General features: G+C 38.8%; 1 protein-coding gene across 1 annotated transcript; it reads right to left on the reverse strand.

The window, feature by feature from the left end:
- Nucleotides 1-5,340: 5,340 nt before the first annotated feature.
- Nucleotides 5,341-5,968, reverse strand: LOC148998765 (protein FAR1-RELATED SEQUENCE 5-like). The gene is made up of 2 exons (XM_089141729.1): nucleotides 5,895-5,968; nucleotides 5,341-5,758 (listed from the first exon to the last, which is right to left on the reverse strand). Exons 1-2 carry the CDS (start codon nucleotides 5,966-5,968, stop codon nucleotides 5,341-5,343), a joined length of 492 nt encoding a protein of 163 aa, XP_088997855.1.
- Between the last annotated feature and the right edge of the window lie 13,639 nt (nucleotides 5,969-19,607).

Consider the following 19,607-nt stretch of genomic DNA (forward strand, 5'->3'; position numbering starts at 1 on the left):
GGAGTGGGGGGGGGGGGGGGGGAGGACTTTGCCCGTGATTTTAAGAAATTTGAACATTTAACATTATATGAGATATTGATCTTCACCTACTGACCTAACCCTTTGAAGAGACCCTACGTGATCATCGAATGAGAGATCATATTTGATTGGGTTATGAAGCCCATAGGCCGGCCCATTAGGGAAATAACTCTTCAATGAGAAAACATTTTCTTTAGCAAGAAAAGAAAGAAAAAAAAAACGTAATCTTATTCAAATTCCTACTGTGACGGTCAAGCTTTGCAACTAACGAGCCCAAGTCAAACTTGACCATGGGGATGTCAGTTCATTGCCAAACTTGAAATAGTTTTTTAACCATGCTTCTGAAAAGGACCTTTCCATAAAATCGCTTTTTCTTATTTTGGGCAAGGTTCGACATGTCGACTCGTGTCGCCGTGTCGGACTCTGGCGACACGGTGACACGGGCGACATGTCGCCAAAAGTCGCTCGACTTTTGGCAAGGCTTCGATGAAAAATCGAACCCCTGTTTCGAAGGGTATTTGGGGTCATTTTGACATGAAATTTGATGTGTAACCTAATTTGAGGCCAATAAACACATTGGGGGTGTTATTTTGACCTAAAACATCACCTAACCTATAGTTTATAATTGGCACATGTCCAACTATATGCGGGCAAAATTGGAAGTTTGGAAAATTCATATAAACTAATGTAAATATGCAAAGAGAACACAAATACACAAGTAGTAAAGAGATGTACTAAAGTTTACAATTCATTATACAAGTTACAACTATGTTGAGTATGGCTCATGCTTCACATATTGTTGCCGACGGATACGGGGGTCCCGCTCCCCGGTGAGCGGGGGGGGTCCGGGGAGGCCGCCCCGGCGGGGGTGTGGGGGCAGCGCTCCCGGAGCTTTTAGAGGCCCTACATCACTTTGGCAAAAAGCGAACGAAAAATCGGCGAAAAACAAACGAAAGGCTGTTATATATGGCGAATGTAGCGATATATCGCAGACATTTGGTATATGTCGTGTCGCTGGGGGGAGTCGTGTCGCCCCCCAGCGACATGGCGACATATTGCCCTGTGTCGGCGATATGTCGCCGACACAATGAACTATGATTTTGGGTAAACATAAAATCGCTTTTTCTAATGTTACAAATTTCAAAATGGTAAAACATTATCCAATACCAGAAATTTCTTTGTCATATGGTTGCTTTAAATGATCGATAGCACGGATTTCTAAGTATTCGTTTAGGTGTGTTAGACGGTTTTTCAATTGCCTCGCTTTATTGACATGCAATTTTCAATCGTTTTTTCGCCTAACCGCTTGTCTCCTTATGTACTTTATTGTTGACTAGATGTAAAGTGGGTAATCATTTTTTATATTTTATATTTTATATATAATAACATTTTTTTCTTTATTTTTTTTCAATTAAATTTTATTCTACATAGCCATATATGAATTAAAAACACTTTTTGGAAAAAAAAAGTTTAAAATTTCATCCGTGGGCCCCACTATTTTGTGTGGTCGGGAACCCGTTGGGGAGTACTCTGTGCTACCCCGACGGGGTGAGGATCCGGATTCGATGAGCAAGTGAGAAAAGAGGGAATAAATATGATTTTTATAAAAGAATGTGTATTGATTATTTTATCCTTTTCTTAACAATAATATTTTAAGTAAATTTGCACATAAATGGAGAGAATGAAATTCTCACCTAAAAGTCTATTATGAATTTTGTAAATTTTTATATTATTTTAAATAAAAATAAAAGTGATAATAGATGCCAAACTATTTAAAATAATGAAAAAATATCATAATTGATACAAAAAAGAACCTAAAACCTCAGAAGAAGTATTCTTATGTGCATGATATTAATTGCTCAAGCCCAATCCAAATGTTTCACATCTATCTCGGTTGAACCACACTTTTTTAACTAACCGAAACCACCCTAAATGTCGGCAAAACTTCAGACCTTGGTTCTGCGACTCCTTAGTTGTTATGAATAGTTTGAAATGACTCAAAAAAATAGAAAGATAAAAGAAACACAAAAACACAAAAGAAAAAAGATAGCCTACGTCTTGAAGGTCTAATAGAAAGTGGCTCGAAGCCAAAATTAGAAGCTTTTGTAATATAATAATGAGGGGATTCCGATCATTTTGAAATATAATATTTTTCACAAATGAAATTTAAATGTCTACCTTAGGGATGAAGATTAATATATAAGTTGTTCTTGTCTTTTGTTCGGTGAAAATTTTTTAACTTTTGATTTGGCTTTACTATTAAGGGTCATGCTTCAATGCTGTCTATGGTCGGGATTCAAAGTGACGGTCGAGAATCTCGATCACAATTTTTTATCTTTACCATTCGCAGCTCAAACACTATTACACTACTATTTAAAAGGTGTTTTGATTAATTTCTAACAAATTTTCTTTAAAAAAACAAAATTTCCAGAAACCTATGCTTCTACATACACGTCTTAAATGACTCTCACTCATGTGAATTGAAAAGCTGTTCATATCCCTCTGCCCTCTACCTTGTTATGAACTCTGCTTTTCTCACCCTGTATATTGGATAGAGCTGCTAGGTCTCCAGCCCAATGCTCTCACCCTTCTCTATATTTTCCTCTTATGAAATTAGTATAGATGCCTTGTCATGAAATGATGACGGGTTTTGTTACAACTTACAGCCCAACATGATTCTAAGGGTTATGAGGATTGAATGAAGAAGGTAATGAAATGACTAAACCAATTTGTGGGAATGAAATTACTTCATAAATGTGTTCTGGACTGCAATACCATTCACTGGAAAGTCTTTTGAACTATGATGTTAAAGTAATAAAAAAGAATTATGATAAAATTTCAAATTAAAAAAGAAGAAGAGATATTCGAGGAAACTAATATTGCAGAAATAAGCAAAGTAATTATCAGTGTTCTAGGATTGATCGGAAATATATACATTGCAGTTCTGGTACAACATATTGTATATCTATAGAATGAAAAATGCAACTGTCCTAACATCTTCAGCTTCCCAACTTTCTTATCCAAACCATAACCTCTGCTCTTATCAATGATCAAGCAAATCATGTTTTAAGTATTTGGACAAGTGATCAAAAATGAATTTCTTGATCCAAAAATGGAATTCAGATTCACATTCTCAATCAGGTTAAAATGATTGATTCAAGCTATAAACATGCTAGAGAGGCTGATCAGATTTCATTAAAAGAATTGGACAATCTTTTGATCAACTACAACTCAGAGTCTTAGCCCCATACCCATTCAAGCATTGACACATGAGTAATAGCCAACATAAAGATCATGTCAAACAGGATGGAAGGACCAGTTTAAGATCATGCATAAGAAGATGTCCAATTCAAAAATAGAGTATTCTGTCTCTTCATCTGAAATGTTTTTCTTTTTATTGTATTTCTATTTTGATTTGTGGGTTAGGGTTTGGAATTTTTGATCCGGATTGGCAGTACATTTTCTTTACTTTGTTTGAGGAACACCTATCTAATTGATGGTTCTTAATTGGAAGAGTTTTCTTTTATCATCGAAATTGAGGTAGTATATCAATGCCAATGCAGGGTTGGTTGAGTGGTAAAGATCCATGCTTCTCAGTGGAGAGGTCGTGGATTCGACCCTTGCGCATTAAATTTCCAGTATTAAAAAAGCACCAGTACAAAAAATAAAAAATAAAAAAATAAAATAAAATTGAGGTAGTCTGTTTTTTTGAAGAACAAATGAATAGTAAGAAAATGCCTATTGAAAATTTGAGATTTTAAGATTTTTAAATTTAATTCAAAAAAATTATAATTAATCGGGTAATTTTCATATGGGCCCCCTGAGGTTTGGTGTATGTCATTTTTAGTCCAAAAAAATTGAGACTTTGCATATGCCTCCCTTGTACTATAGAAAAAGTCACTCAAAGACCAAAAGGAGTACATGCTTTTATATACAATAAAAGACCAAGAGAAATTTAACCATATTTATTTCTAAAATTCATTTATTCTCTTAAAAAAATCTAACCTTTCTTCCATTCTTGAGGAAGAGATGAATGATTTAGTGGATTCTAAAGTTCTAAATTTGTAAAATGTAAAAATTTTTCAAAAGAACTTTTTACATGAACCCCTTTTGTTTCTATTGGAAACTAAGTGTAGCCCTTAAAATTGAAATCTCCCTCCACATTTGACACTTAGATTTTTACTAGGTTCTACTTTAATTAATAATTTTATCCTCATTTGAATAAGAAACTTATATAAAAATATTCAAAAAATAAAAACAGAGGAAGATGCTGAGGAAGATGAAACCATTCGGGCGTTTGAAAGAGATGGTTTTTCTACCAAAACCTCATCACGCACCTGCAAATTTGAAGTCTTAAATGGATCACATTCTACTTTGAAGTCCACCTCACTTGAATTAAGAATGCAAACAATATATCCATGCGGGATTATACTTTCATCTTTATGTTTCACGTAGCAACATCCAACCCATATATACTCATCATGAATTAAATTAAACATTTTAGGAGTATAGACTTCTGCTGCGTGTCTCATAATGGGTATGTATAAGAATGAATTTTTTGGTAGCTTGTTTCTTGACTCAAACTCAATTCATTCGCATGCTTATCATTGACCACCCTTTCAAAATGCGTAAAAAATTGTACAATGTCTAAAGTAGACTTTGTATATTCTTTTATGTCTGCATTTATACTTTCACTTAGTTGTGTACTCCGCATGCCTCCTGTGAATGTATTCTTCATATAGCAACTAGCCCATTTATGCTTAAATCCATAAATGCGATCTAACCATGAACCATCTTCAACCTGATAATTAGACCTCATTTGTTCCCATGCAATTTCAAAATGTATTTCCTCATTATATTCATACATACATTTTTGCAATTTTGTAAGGAAGCTTGATCCATCCTTCATTAAGTGACCCAGATGTTTAATCCCATTTTGCATTAAGTGCCAAGTACACAAACCATGCCATGTCCCAGAAAACTCTTCCGAAAAAGCTCTTGCCATTGCGGCATCTTGATCTGTAAAAAATGTTTTAGGCTTCTTTTGTTCATGAGTTTCCAGGAATATCTGAAATAACCATTTGAATGATTCAACTGTCTCATCATATAAAAGTGCAGCTCCAAATATTACGACTCCTCTATGATGATTAAATCCAGAAAAAATACCAAATGGCCTATTCTCATTGTTTGTAAAAAAGGTAGTGTCAAAGGTAACCACATCACCAAATAATGAGTAATCTAATCTCATTCTCGCATCTGCTCAAAAAATATTAGCTATCAACTCCTCTTCATCCAATTGTAACCTATATGTAAAAGAGGGATTCAGCCGACTTGTTTCTCAAAATAACTTAACAAGCTCCATGCTTCACCATAACGTAAATCACGCCGGCGTTTGCTGCGGAGATGATTGTAATGATCTGTAGGTGTATAACCAAGGCATTGTCTCCCACCTGCCTGCATGCCATGGTACTCAAATGCGGCCTTAGTTTTAACTCCAGAATTTTTAGCCAACTCTATTTGGAATCCTTGTATATCTGAGATGAGTCGTTGTGACCGCATCATGTGAGTAGTAGATGGTATATGGAGCTCGTGATTATGGTCTTCAACAAAATCATGGCATTGATATTTTCCATTTTCCAATATCTTTATTCCCATACGAGCAAGACAGCCAGTTCTTGTCTCCGCTCGAGGGTTGATGGGAATATTGTCTCCCTTTTTTGGTTTTCGATTGCCTTGTTTGCTACAAACAAATCGACTTAAAGTTATCATTAACTTATTTGTCTTGCTTGTATTTGAATATTCCCTTCGATGCTTTGAAACCTAATCTTCCTCCATAACTATTATAAAAAGTGTGTGCCTCATTGTCAGAAGCAAACTCCATACCAATCCTAGGGTTAGTCTCGTCGTAACAACCTATCTCAACATCTGGTGTAACGTTTGAGTTATCCATGATTCACCTGAAAAATATCGAAGTATAAAATATTAACCTATTACTCATCAAAATGGATATCACAAAACACACATGACAAAGTTAAGTTCATTGAGTTGCTTTGACTAATTGAGTTCCAAAAATGGCAATAACTCAAGAAATACACATACTTTATATATATATATATATATATATTTGACACATTGAAACCCCACCGCAAACAAGATTTATAAGCAATCAAAAAGAGAAGGAAATTGTTAAAAAATCATGACATTTGGATCTTTATCCTTTGAAGATTTATGATCAATTTTTTCACAGTGACCAAATGAATGAGATTGTTATGAGTTTTCTAAGGTCTCAAGCACACACCAGACTTAACAAAGCTGTCTTTCACAACACCTTAACCACCCTCTCCTCTTTAAATTGATCATACAACTTCTTAGTTTCAACACGTATTTAGTCATAAATAAACCATGCCAGTGGGATCCCATTTTTAATAGAACAGAGATGGGGACCCTAATCTTCTTCTTTCTTTTATTTTCTCCTCACCCTTTGTTGTCTTCCTTATTTTTTTCAATCCATCTTTTGTAATCGCAATGAATTTTTTCTTTCTTGCGATTACACCCAACTGTTCCATTCTTGATCCCTAATTGGATATTTCTAGGTCTCAAGCACACACCAGACTTAACAAAGCTATCTTTCACAACACCTTAACCACCCTCTCCTCTTTAAATTGATCATACAACTCTTTAGTGTCAACACGTATTTAGTCATAAATAAACCTTGCCAGTAGGATCCATTTTTAATAGAACAGAAATGGGATCCTAATCTTCTTCTTTCTTATATTTTCTCCTCACCCTTTGTTGTTTTCTTTATTTTTCTCAATCCATCTTTTGTAATCGCAATGAATTTTTTCTTTCTTGCGATTACACCCAACTGTTCCATTCTTGATCCCTAATTGGATATTTCTAGGTTTACTCTACCCAAGCAATTTTTTTTTTTTTTGGCGATTACACCCAACTTCCACTCTTGATCCCTCACAGAGCCGAAACTGATGTGGAAATTTCGGGTTTACTCTACCCAAGCATGCTCAAGTACTAATAAATGCGTGGGCATTTAGCGAGAGATCCCAACGGTTGGACGAACCCAAGTTCATTTGTTCCTCTGAGATTCTTGGGCTCGTCGGAGATTGACGTTAAAGGCCGGGATTTTGAGCTAATACCTTTCGGTGCAGGGAGAGGTCGAGATTCACAGTTGCCTTGAAAAATACCATTACAGCAGAGGGATTTCTCCTACGAAAAGGATTTATCTTTCTCTGTTTTTTATTTTGGGAAATAAATGAAAGAGAGAGTTTACACAGTGGAGAGGCAAGCGATAATGTGCTGTAAATAACTACTATTTATACAATACAAGGATGAATTATCTATTGTATATACAATATATTATCGTACTTTTTCCAAGGATATGCACCCCCTAACATTTGTCCATCTCAATAAGGATACAAGGCCAAATACCTCAATTTAGCAACTAACCAACGGAAGGATTAACCTTTTGGGCTACAGAATTTGGAGGCGTAAAACACCAATTTCACTCCATGTTCACCAGCCTTGTTGAATAACCATGAACATACTAAGTAGTAATATAGCAGCCCATGCTTTGGGGGGAAAAAAAGTATATCATTTCACTTGCCACTATGCTTTGAAATTTAAAAGTTTATATCCACATCCACACTTATTGACTGGAGAGTAATGAAATCTAATTGAAGCCCTTTTCCTAACAACTTCGTAGCTTTTGAGAACTGGAAAAATAATTGGTATGCCACATCATATTTCTTATGTTTTCAAAAGGTATGATATTTCCTCTTCTTCTTTGTTCTTCCCATTTTTTAATTTTAACATTTCCCTCTAATTCTTCAACTTTTTTCTGATTCTGTTCTCTCTTCATATATGAATTTCTAATGGAAATTGAAATTCTTCTTGCTAATCTGCAATCTATGAACATTAGAATAATTCCATATTTAAATCTTATATCTCATCTTTCCCCACAGGGATATATCTCTAGTTCTCAGAGTATTATTCTATTATGGTCCAACAATGGTTCCATCAATTCAACTTTGATCTCAGACAATTAGCATCGCCAAGAAACAAAGCAAAGCTTATAAGCTTAAAGAAACTCAAACATACAGGACAAATTGGAAGAATAAGCATAGAGAAGAGTGTAGGAACAACATAAGAAATAAAAGGGAAGGAAGAGGAAACAATAACTCATAGTAGAAGGATATGACTAAAATAAAGGTCAGCTGCTCAAGAAAATACACAGAAATGGCAGAACAGTCTAATATACAGATAAGATGCTAGACGATGGAGTAAGGTAGCAACCTGTAAACAATCCCAGAATGCACCAGTCAATATACATCAATTTCAAGCCAAAGCAAAACTACAAAAGGAAATGACTCTTACCCAAAACAGATAATCTGCTCTAACAAGTTCAACCACATTTTCGTTTGGCATACTTATGTGGGAATATAAACAAATGCGTGGTGGGTATAAGTATATAAACAATTTAAATGGTTTGTTCTTAAGATGATAAACAAACATCTTATTGACTGTTTCTCTCTGTTTTTAATTAATGAAAATTCAGAAAAAAAAACGAAGCATTTAGAGATTTTATTGGGCAAATAGTAACAATATATGATAATGGATATGTTATGATAATTGAGTGATGAGCTACGTCAATTAGCAGCTGCTTTAACTCAAAAGGTAGCAAGAAATAACTAGAGGAAGACAGTCTGATCAAAGAAGAAAGGAAGACAGATCTGATAAAAGAGAAACAGATAAAAAAGAACGGCATACCTATAATCATGTTTTCTTAATTGAGAGAAATCGAGTGATGGGAAACTGAAATAGATAATCACATCCGTAGTTAATCCCTTTCGTCTCCAGCCACCTTGTTGTCGCCGATCTCAAAGAATAATCTCTGTCTGTCTTTCTGTTTATCAATCTTCCAAAAAAGTAGATTAAAGAACCTGCGTTTTCAATCCTGTAGATGACCATTAGACATGGCTACATGGCACGTTACAGAGGGAAGAACGGAAGAAGAGGGAAGAAGTTTGGTAGACTCCAACTAAAGTGAAGGCTTTGGTTGGAGATTTCACACGCTGATGCTTGAAGACTTCCTGAGAAGGAAGTGTATTTTTCTCAAACGAAGAACAGGATTTTTTTTTTCTCAAACGGGAAGAACAGCGGCTGAACATAGAGAAACGGAAGAGAGGAAGAAAGGGAAGTTCGTTCCAAAACCTGGTTTGAAAATAAATTGTTTTCCACCGTCAGATCCGAATGTTCCACGTGTCCAAGATCGAGCGGACAAATGGAGGAAACCGAAGGGAGTTAGAACGGGAGCGGACAAAAATCCCCTCTTCACAACTTAATTGATCCAAAGGAATACTAACTGTTTAACCAAGTACAGAATATCAGGCTGCTACTTCAGAAGCTCATTGTGAAATCCCCCAGATTTCTACCCCTTTAACCCGTGGTTTTAAGACAAAGAACCTGGGCCTTGATTCGGCGACAATTGTGGACCATTCAATTCGAGCCCGAAGGATTGGAAATTAAAAAAATGTTGGTAGATGACCCTTATAATGACTCAAAAATTCTATTAGAGTTTAAGTAAAGAGAGAAGATTAGTCTCGATAGTGTAAAAAGGGTAATTTTGGAATATTTGTAGATCAGTGATGGAGAATCCGTTTGATGCGAATAATATATCAAATCGAAGATCATCGAAAGACCTTTCCAATGAGCCAAAGATCATCAAAATCGGAGTTTGTTTGGGGGTCCAACCATGAGCTAGAAGTTTGAGCCGTTTAGGTGAACCAACTCCCACCCTATTTTCTATTTAGGGGCAAAATTGGAAATTCGGATTTTTAAACCCTATTTATGTTTTATCTCATCCGTAAACGCATTTTTGGAGGCCAGAAAGAGGCGGAGGCTTTGGAGAAAAGGAGAAACGAAAGAGAGGAGCGATTTCCATTCTTCCGAAGGTGTCTGTGATCCGAATCTTTGCAAAATTGTTAAGAAAGGTTAGTTTTCTTTAATCCTTCTCTTACTCACAATTTTGTGAGTATTTTCTCTCCTTTCCTTTTGAGGAATCTTGAAAGGGAAGGTTGTTAGGTATCTTGGATGCTTTCCTTTATTATTTTAATGTCCCTTCGTAGTTTGTGGAAGTAATATCTTTTCTCTTCTATTGAGGGATCGGATCTATGAAAGGGAATAATGATAGGTACCCTAGATGCTTATATTTTCTTATATTAATGTTTCCCTTGAGTTTGGGAGTATTGGTTTATCTCCTTGCAAAAGATTTTAGAATTTGACTCCCCGGGTCACACACGGGTGATTTATGAGAGTCAAATTTGGGGCTTTTTGAGATGGGTCAAATTTAATAAAATTGAAGGTACCCGTATGATCCTTTTGTTTCCAATTAGATTTTCCCAAAGTTTTGCTTCATTATAAACTTCGAATTGGTGGCAAATTAGTGACCATTCACTAGTGAGGTTGAGAACTACCCTTTTTAACCTAGTTTTCAGATTTGGGTTTTTGTGGGAAGATTTTAGGATATCCTTTGAAATCCAAATGGGCTCTAATTTGTGATAATTATTTCTTTTGCTTAAATAGGTTAATATATCTTTAATCACTAATTTGTGGGAGTGGATTCTTGGATTTGGAGGAAGAACAAAGTAAAAGGTGAGGAATATACTTAACTTTATATTACATATGTAATGATGTTAGTTACTTTTCACTATTGATATCTTGTATTGCTTTAGTATTATCTTGTGGTTATTTTATGTCTTTTGTTAAATATGAATTGCTATAATTTATGTTTATTATTACTTCTGATGTTGCTCCTTGCTTTGAAATCTATTATTGTTGTTATGAAATGGAATGTGATTGTATGAGAGGAGAAATATTATTATTTTTTCTACCTTGTATTTTCTACTAGGGTTGTGGGTTCACCCATTGCCCTAGTGACATTATATGATTGCTTATATTGTGGTTGGGAATGGGGAATGCCTTTTTGGCATTTCTGCCATAGGATACCAGAGGAGGCGGTATGGGACGCATTCCTATGGTGCCCTTGGCTCTTTCCCGATTACTGATTTACATATTTAGGGCATGTCTAGAAGTGTTTGGTTAGGTGACCTCATGAGTACTACTGATACGGAAGATTTCTACCCGACCGGGTCTGACCCGGATGGGGCTCCACATGCCAGTTAATCGGGAAAGATGCTGATCATCCATGACCAAAAGCGTAACATACGCCACAGATATAGCAATCATCATTGTTATGGAAGGTCAACTCAGTAGCTGATTGAAAGGGACCAACGACAAGGGAGCATGATCCGAGGAGAAACATCAGCCCTTGTCTGGCTAACTTACCAAATACATAAAAGGTAACACCCACACTATAAATGCATAGATCTACCCCTCCGGTAAGCAACCAATACACTTTGAGCATAATCTTGTGTAGCTTTTGCACGATACCTCATTCGGTTCATCATGTGACTTTGCCATCGGAGGCGGTTGCCCGGCACACAAGCCGGCCCGCATCTAACCTTTCTTGCAGGACTCATCGTCCCGGATACGAGAGGAGGCTCAGTCGGATCCGAAGCATAATTGATCCGCATCAGTTTGGCGCCGTCTGTGGGAACGACAAAATCTTCAAGTCATGCCAAGACGAAGAGGAAATAATAGACGTTCCCGAATAGAAAATGTTAGCAGGAATCAGATTCCCGAAGATCAAACACATCAAGACGATGGAGTCTACTCAACCCGAGTGGAACAGGATCCTCCCGAGGGAATGATCATGTTGCTCGTGATAATGATCGTGTTGCTCGTGATAATGATCGAGATGATCGAGAATTTACAATGATCGGGAATGATCATGTTGCTCGTGATAATGATCGTGTTGCTCGTGATAATGATCGAGATGATCGAGAATTTACAATGATCGAGATGATCAAGAATTTATAATGATCGAGATGATCGAGAATTTACAATGATCGAAAGGATCGAGAATTTACAATGATCGAGAGGATCGAGAATTTACAAGGATCGAGAGGATCGAGAATTTACAACGATCGGGAGGATCGAGAATTTACAATGATCAAAGACATCGGTTGGAAACCTGTGTGGGTCCTTCTACAATCTCGGCCATCTTACACCTTTTTTAAGGTACTAATTTGAATTGGGTCAATCCCATTCATCTTGCGCCTTCCATAAGGACTTGCACCTTTTTAAGTGAGCCAAAATATCTCTGAGGATGATCTTCGGCAATGGCGCTCGGGAACATGGACGAGGCAAGGAGACGGAAACCGTGCCTTCAGAAACCTCCTTGGAGTACTCAAAAAGCCCACAAGTCCGCGGCTGCAAAGACGATTCCCCCTCCAACCGATCTTCTCCCGAGAAGAGTCGAAGAAGAAACCATTCACCGGGTTCACTCCCGTTTGATTAATTACTCCTTTTAAAAGGAACTTGCATCTTTTCTTAAAGATACCATTCACTCGGGTTCACTCCCGTTTGATTAATTACTCCTTTTTAAAAGGAACTTGCATCTTTTCTTAAAGATACCATTCACTCGGGTTCACTCCCGTTTGATTAATTACTCCTTTTTAAAGGAACTTGCATCTTTTCTTAAAGATACCATTCACTCGGGTTCACTCCCATTTGATTAATTACTCCTTTTTAAAAGGAACTTGCATCTTTTCTTAAAGATACCATTCACCGGGTTCACCCCGTTTGATTAATTACTCCTTTTAAAGGAACTTGCATCTTTTCTTAAAGATACCATTCACTCGGGTTCACTCCCGTTTGATTAATTTACTCCTTTTTAAAGGAACTTGCATCTTTTCTTAAAGATACCATTCACTCGGGTTCACTCCGCTTGATTAATTACTCCTTTTAAAGGAACTTGCATCTTTTCTTAAAGATACCACTCACTCGGGTTCACTCCCGTTTGATTATTTACTCCTTTTTAAAGGAACTTGCATCTTTTCTTAAAGATACCATTCACTCGGGTTAATTCTCGTTTGATCAATAATTCCTTTTTTTAAAGGACTTACACATTTTTTAAGGTAATAATTTGAATCTGGTCAATCCCATTCATCTTGCGCCTTCCATAAGGACTTACACCTTTTTAAGGTAATAATTTGAATCAGATCCACCGGTCAACTTGCGCCTTCCATAAAGATTTACACCTTTTTAATCTTCCTTGCTATCCCACACGATGTAAACAACGTGGGATAGGGGGCTTATGATACGGAAGATTTCTACCCGACCGGGTCTGACCCGGATGGGGCTCCACATGCCAGTTAATCGGGAAAGATGCTGATCATCCATGACCAAAAGCGTAACATACGCCACAGATATAGCAATCATCATTGTTATGGAAGGTCAACTCAGTAGCTGATTGAAAGGGACCAACGACAAGGGAGCATGATCCGAGGAGAAACATCAGCCCTTGTCTGGCTAACTTACCAAATACATAAAAGGTAACACCCACACTATAAATGCATAGATCTACCCCTCCGGTAAGCAACCAATACACTTTGAGCATAATCTTGTGTAGCTTTTGCACGATACCTCATTCGGTTCATCATCTGACTTTGCCATCGGAGGCGGTTGCCCGGCACACAAGCCGGCCCGCATCTAACCTTTCTTGCAGGACTCATCGTCCCGGATACGAGAGGAGGCTCAGTCGGATCCAGAAGCATAATTGATCCGCATCAGTTTATGATACGGAAGATTTCTACCCGACCGGGTCTGACCCGGATGGGGCTCCACATGCCAGTTAATCGGGAAAGATGCTGATCATCCATGACCAAAAGCGTAACATACGCCACAGATATAGCAATCATCATTGTTATGGAAGGTCAACTCAGTAGCTGATTGAAAGGGACCAACGACAAGGGAGCATGATCCGAGGAGAAACATCAGCCCTTGTCTGGCTAACTTACCAAATACATAAAAGGTAACACCCACACTATAAATGCATAGATCTACCCCTCCGGTAAGCAACCAATACACTTTGAGCATAATCTTGTGTAGCTTTTGCACGATACCTCATTCGGTTCATCATCTGACTTTGCCATCGGAGGCGGTTGCCCGGCACACAAGCCGGCCCGCATCTAACCTTTCTTGCAGGACTCATCGTCCCGGATACGAGAGGAGGCTCAGTCGGATCCAGAAGCATAATTGATCCGCATCAGTTTGGCGCCGTCTGTGGGAACGACAAAATCTTCAAGTCATGCCAAGACGAAGAGGAAATAATAGACGTTCAGAATAGAAAATGTTAGCAGAATCAGATTCCCGAAGATCAAACACATCAAGACGATGGAGTCTACTCAACCCGAGTGGAACAGGATCCTCCCGAGGGAATGATCATGTTGCTCGTGATAATGATCGTGTTGCTCGTGATAATGATCGAGATGATCGAGAATTTACAATGATCGGGAATGATCATGTTGCTCGTGATAATGATCGTGTTGCTCGTGATAATGATCGAGATGATCGAGAATTTACAATGATCGAGATGATCAAGAATTTATAATGATCGAGATGATCGAGAATTTACAATGATCGAAAGGATCGAGAATTTACAATGATCGAGAGGATCGAGAATTTACAAGGATCGAGAGGATCGAGAATTTACAACGATCGGGAGGATCGAGAATTTACAATGATCAAAGACATCGGTTGGAAACCTGTGTGGGTCCTTCTACAATCTCGGTCATCTTACACCTTTTTTAAGGTACTAATTTGAATTGGGTCAATCCCATTCATCTTGCGCCTTCCATAAGGACTTGCACCTTTTTTAAGTGAGCCAAAATATCTCTGAGGATGATCTTCGGCAATGGCGCTCGGGAACATGGACGAGGCAAGGAGACGGAAACTCGTGCCTTCCAAAGAAACCTCCTTGGGAGTACTCAAAAAGCCCCAAGACAAGTTCTGCGGCTGCAAAGACGATTCCCCCCTCCAACCGATCTTCTCCCGAGAAGAGTCTGAAGAAGAAACCATTCACTCGGGTTCACTCCCGTTTGATTAATTACTCCTTTTTAAAAGGAACTTGCATCTTTTCTTAAAGATACCATTCACTCGGGTTCACTCCCGTTTGATTAATTACTCCTTTTTAAAAGGAACTTGCATCTTTTCTTAAAGATACCATTCACTCGGGTTCACTCCCGTTTGATTAATTACTCCTTTTTAAAGGAACTTGCATCTTTTCTTAAAGATACCATTCACTCGGGTTCACTCCCATTTGATTAATTACTCCTTTTTAAAAGGAACTTGCATCTTTTCTTAAAGATACCATTCACTCGGGTTCACTCCCGTTTGATTAATTACTCCTTTTTAAAGGAACTTGCATCTTTTCTTAAAGATACCATTCACTCGGGTTCACTCCCGTTTGATTAATTTACTCCTTTTTAAAGGAACTTGCATCTTTTCTTAAAGATACCATTCACTCGGGTTCACTCCCGTTTGATTAATTACTCCTTTTTAAAGGAACTTGCATCTTTTCTTAAAGATACCACTCACTCGGGTTCACTCCCGTTTGATTATTTACTCCTTTTTAAAGGAACTTGCATCTTTTCTTAAAGATACCATTCACTCGGGTTAATTCTCGTTTGATCAATAATTCCTTTTTTTAAAGGACTTACACATTTTTTAAGGTAATAATTTGAATCTGGTCAATCCCATTCATCTTGCGCCTTCCATAAGGACTTACACCTTTTTTAAGGTAATAATTTGAATCAGATCCACCCCGGTCAACTTGCGCCTTCCATAAAGATTTACACCTTTTTTAATCTTCCTTGCTATCCCACACGATGTAAACAACGTCCGGGATAGGGGGCTTATGATACGGAAGATTTCTACCCGACCGGGTCTGACCCGGATGGGGCTCCACATGCCAGTTAATCGGGAAAGATGCTGATCATCCATGACCAAAAGCGTAACATACGCCACAGATATAGCAATCATCATTGTTATGGAAGGTCAACTCAGTAGCTGATTGAAAGGGACCAACGACAAGGGAGCATGATCCGAGGAGAAACATCAGCCCTTGTCTGGCTAACTTACCAAATACATAAAAGGTAACACCCACACTATAAATGCATAGATCTACCCCTCCGGTAAGCAACCAATACACTTTGAGCATAATCTTGTGTAGCTTTTGCACGATACCTCATTCGGTTCATCATCTCGACTTTGCCATCGGAGGCGGTTGCCCGGCACACAAGCCGGCCCGCATCTAACCTTTCTTGCAGGACTCATCGTCCCGGATACGAGAGGAGGCTCAGTCGGATCCAGAAGCATAATTGATCCGCATCAGTTTATGATACGGAAGATTTCTACCCGACCGGGTCCGACCCGGATGGGGCTCCACATGCCGCTTAATCGGGAAAGATGCTGATCATCCATGACCAAAAGCGTAACATACGCCACGGATATAGCAATCATCATTGTTATGGAAGGTCAACTCGGTAGCTGATTGAAAGGGACCAACGACAAGGGAGCATGATCCGAGGAGAAACATCAGCCCTTGTCTGGCTAACTTACCAAATACATAAAAGGTAACACCCACACTATAAATGCATAGATCTACCCCTCCGGTAAGCAACCAATACACTTTGAGCATAATCTTGTGTAGCTTTTGCACGATACCTCATTCGGTTCATCATCTGACTTTGCCATCGGAGGCGGTTGCCCGGCACACAAGCCGGCCCGCATCTAACCTTTCTTGCAGGACTCATCGTCCCGGATACGAGAGGAGGCTCAGTCGGATCCAGAAGCATAATTGATCCGCATCAGTTTGGCGCCGTCTGTGGGAACGACAAAATCTTCAAGTCATGCCAAGACGAAGAGGAAATAATAGACGTTCCAGAATAGAAAATGTTAGCAGGAATCAGATTCCCGAAGATCAAACACATCAAGACGATGGAGTCTACTCAACCCGAGTGGAACAGGATCCTCCCGAGGGAATGATCATGTTGCTCGTGATAATGATCGTGTTGCTCGTGATAATGATCGAGATGATCGAGAATTTACAATGATCGGGAATGATCATGTTGCTCGTGATAATGATCGTGTTGCTCGTGATAATGATCGAGATGATCGAGAATTTACAATGATCGAGATGATCAAGAATTTATAATGATCGAGATGATCGAGAATTTACAATGATCGAAAGGATCGAGAATTTACAATGATCGAGAGGATCGAGAATTTACAAGGATCGAGAGGATCGAGAATTTACAACGATCGGGAGGATCGAGAATTTACAATGATCAAAGACATCGGTTGGAAACCTGTGTGGGTCCTTCTACAATCTCGGTCATCTTACACCTTTTTTAAGGTACTAATTTGAATTGGGTCAATCCCATTCATCTTGCGCCTTCCATAAGGACTTGCACCTTTTTTAAGTGAGCCAAAATATCTCTGAGGATGATCTTCCGGCAATGGCGCCGGGAACATGGACGAGGCAAGGAGACGGAAACCTGTGCCTTCCAAAGCAAACCTCCTTCGGGAGTACTCAAAAAAGCCCCAAAGACAAGTCCCTGCGGCTGCAAAGACGATTCCCCCTCCAACCGATCTTCTCCCGAGAAGAGTCCGAAGAAGAAACCATTCACTCGGGTTCACTCCCGTTTGATTAATTACTCCTTTTTAAAAGGAACTTGCATCTTTTCTTAAAGATACCATTCACTCGGGTTCACTCCCGTTTGATTAATTACTCCTTTTTAAAAGGAACTTGCATCTTTTCTTAAAGATACCATTCACTCGGGTTCACTCCCGTTTGATTAATTACTCCTTTTTAAAGGAACTTGCATCTTTTCTTAAAGATACCATTCACTCGGGTTCACTCCCATTTGATTAATTACTCCTTTTTAAAAGGAACTTGCATCTTTTCTTAAAGATACCATTCACTCGGGTTCACTCCCGTTTGATTAATTACTCCTTTTTAAAGGAACTTGCATCTTTTCTTAAAGATACCATTCACTCGGTTCACTCCCGTTTGATTAATTTACTCCTTTTTAAAGGAACTTGCATCTTTTCTTAAAGATACCATTCACTCGGGTTCACTCCCGTTTGATTAATTACTCCTTTTTAAAGGAACTTGCATCTTTTCTTAAAGATACCACTCACTCGGGTTCACTCCCGTTTGATTATTTACTCCTTTTTAAAGGAACTTGCATCTTTTCTTAAAGATACCATTCACTCGGGTTAATTCTCGTTTGATCAATAATTCCTTTTTTTAAAGGACTTACACATTTTTTAAGGTAATAATTTGAATCTGGTCAATCCCATTCATCTTGCGCCTTCCATAAGGACTTACACCTTTTTTAAGGTAATAATTTGAATCAGATCCACCCCGGTCAACTTGCGCCTTCCATAAAGATTTACACCTTTTTTAATCTTCCTTGCTATCCCACACGATGTAAACAACGTCCGGGATAGGGGGCTTATGATACGGAAGATTTCTACCCGACCGGGTCTGACCCGGATGGGGCTCCACATGCCAGTTAATCGGGAAAGATGCTGATCATCCATGACCAAAAGCGTAACATACGCCACAGATATAGCAATCATCATTGTTATGGAAGGTCAACTCAGTAGCTGATTGAAAGGGACCAACGACAAGGGAGCATGATCCGAGGAGAAACATCAGCCCTTGTCTGGCTAACTTACCAAATACATAAAAGGTAACACCCACACTATAAATGCATAGATCTACCCCTCCGGTAAGCAACCAATACACTTTGAGCATAATCTTGTGTAGCTTTTGCACGATACCTCATTCGGTTCATCATCTGACTTTGCCATCGGAGGCGGTTGCCCGGCACACAAGCCGGCCCGCATCTAACCTTTCTTGCAGGACTCATCGTCCCGGATACGAGAGGAGGCTCAGTCGGATCCAGAAGCATAATTGATCCGCATCAGTTTATGATACGGAAGATTTCTACCCGACCGGGTCTGACCCGGATGGGGCTCCACATGCCAGTTAATCGGGAAAGATGCTGATCATCCATGACCAAAAGCGTAACATACGCCACAGATATAGCAATCATCATTGTTATGGAAGGTCAACTCAGTAGCTGATTGAAAGGGACCAACGACAAGGGAGCATGATCCGAGGAGAAACATCAGCCCTTGTCTGGCTAACTTACCAAATACATAAAAGGTAACACCCACACTATAAATGCATAGATCTACCCCTCCGGTAAGCAACCAATACACTTTGAGCATAATCTTGTGTAGCTTTTGCACGATACCTCATTCGGTTCATCATCTGACTTTGCCATCGGAGGCGGTTGCCCGGCACACAAGCCGGCCCGCATCTAACCTTTCTTTGCAGGACTCATCGTCCCGGATACGAGAGGAGGCTCAGCCGGATCCGAAGCATAATTGATCCGCATCAGTTTGGCGCCGTCTCGTGGGAACGACAAAATCTTCAAGTCATGCCAAGACGAAGAGGAAATAATAGACGTTCAGAATAGAAAATGTTAGCAGAATCGATTCCCGAAGATCAAACACATCAAGACGATGGAGTCTACTCAACCCGAGTGGAACAGGATCCTCCCGAGGGAATGATCATGTTGCTCGTGATAATGATC

The sequence above is a fragment of the Hakea prostrata genome, unplaced genomic scaffold, assembly GCF_041222555.1.
Source record: "Hakea prostrata isolate BN-2017 unplaced genomic scaffold, UWA_Hpros_2 contig_149, whole genome shotgun sequence".
Classification (NCBI taxonomy): Eukaryota; Viridiplantae; Streptophyta; class Magnoliopsida; order Proteales; family Proteaceae; genus Hakea; species Hakea prostrata.

Bases quoted from the DNA above. Each gene is read 5' to 3' on its own strand.
- LOC148998765 (XM_089141729.1), bottom strand. From the start codon at position 5,968: ATGGATAACTCAAACGTTACACCAGATGTTGAGATAGGTTGTTACGAC. The intron at 5,759-5,894 runs GTTTGCTTCTGA...ATTTGTTTGTAG, and splicing joins AACCCTAGGATTGGTATGGA to CAAACAAGGCAATCGAAAAC.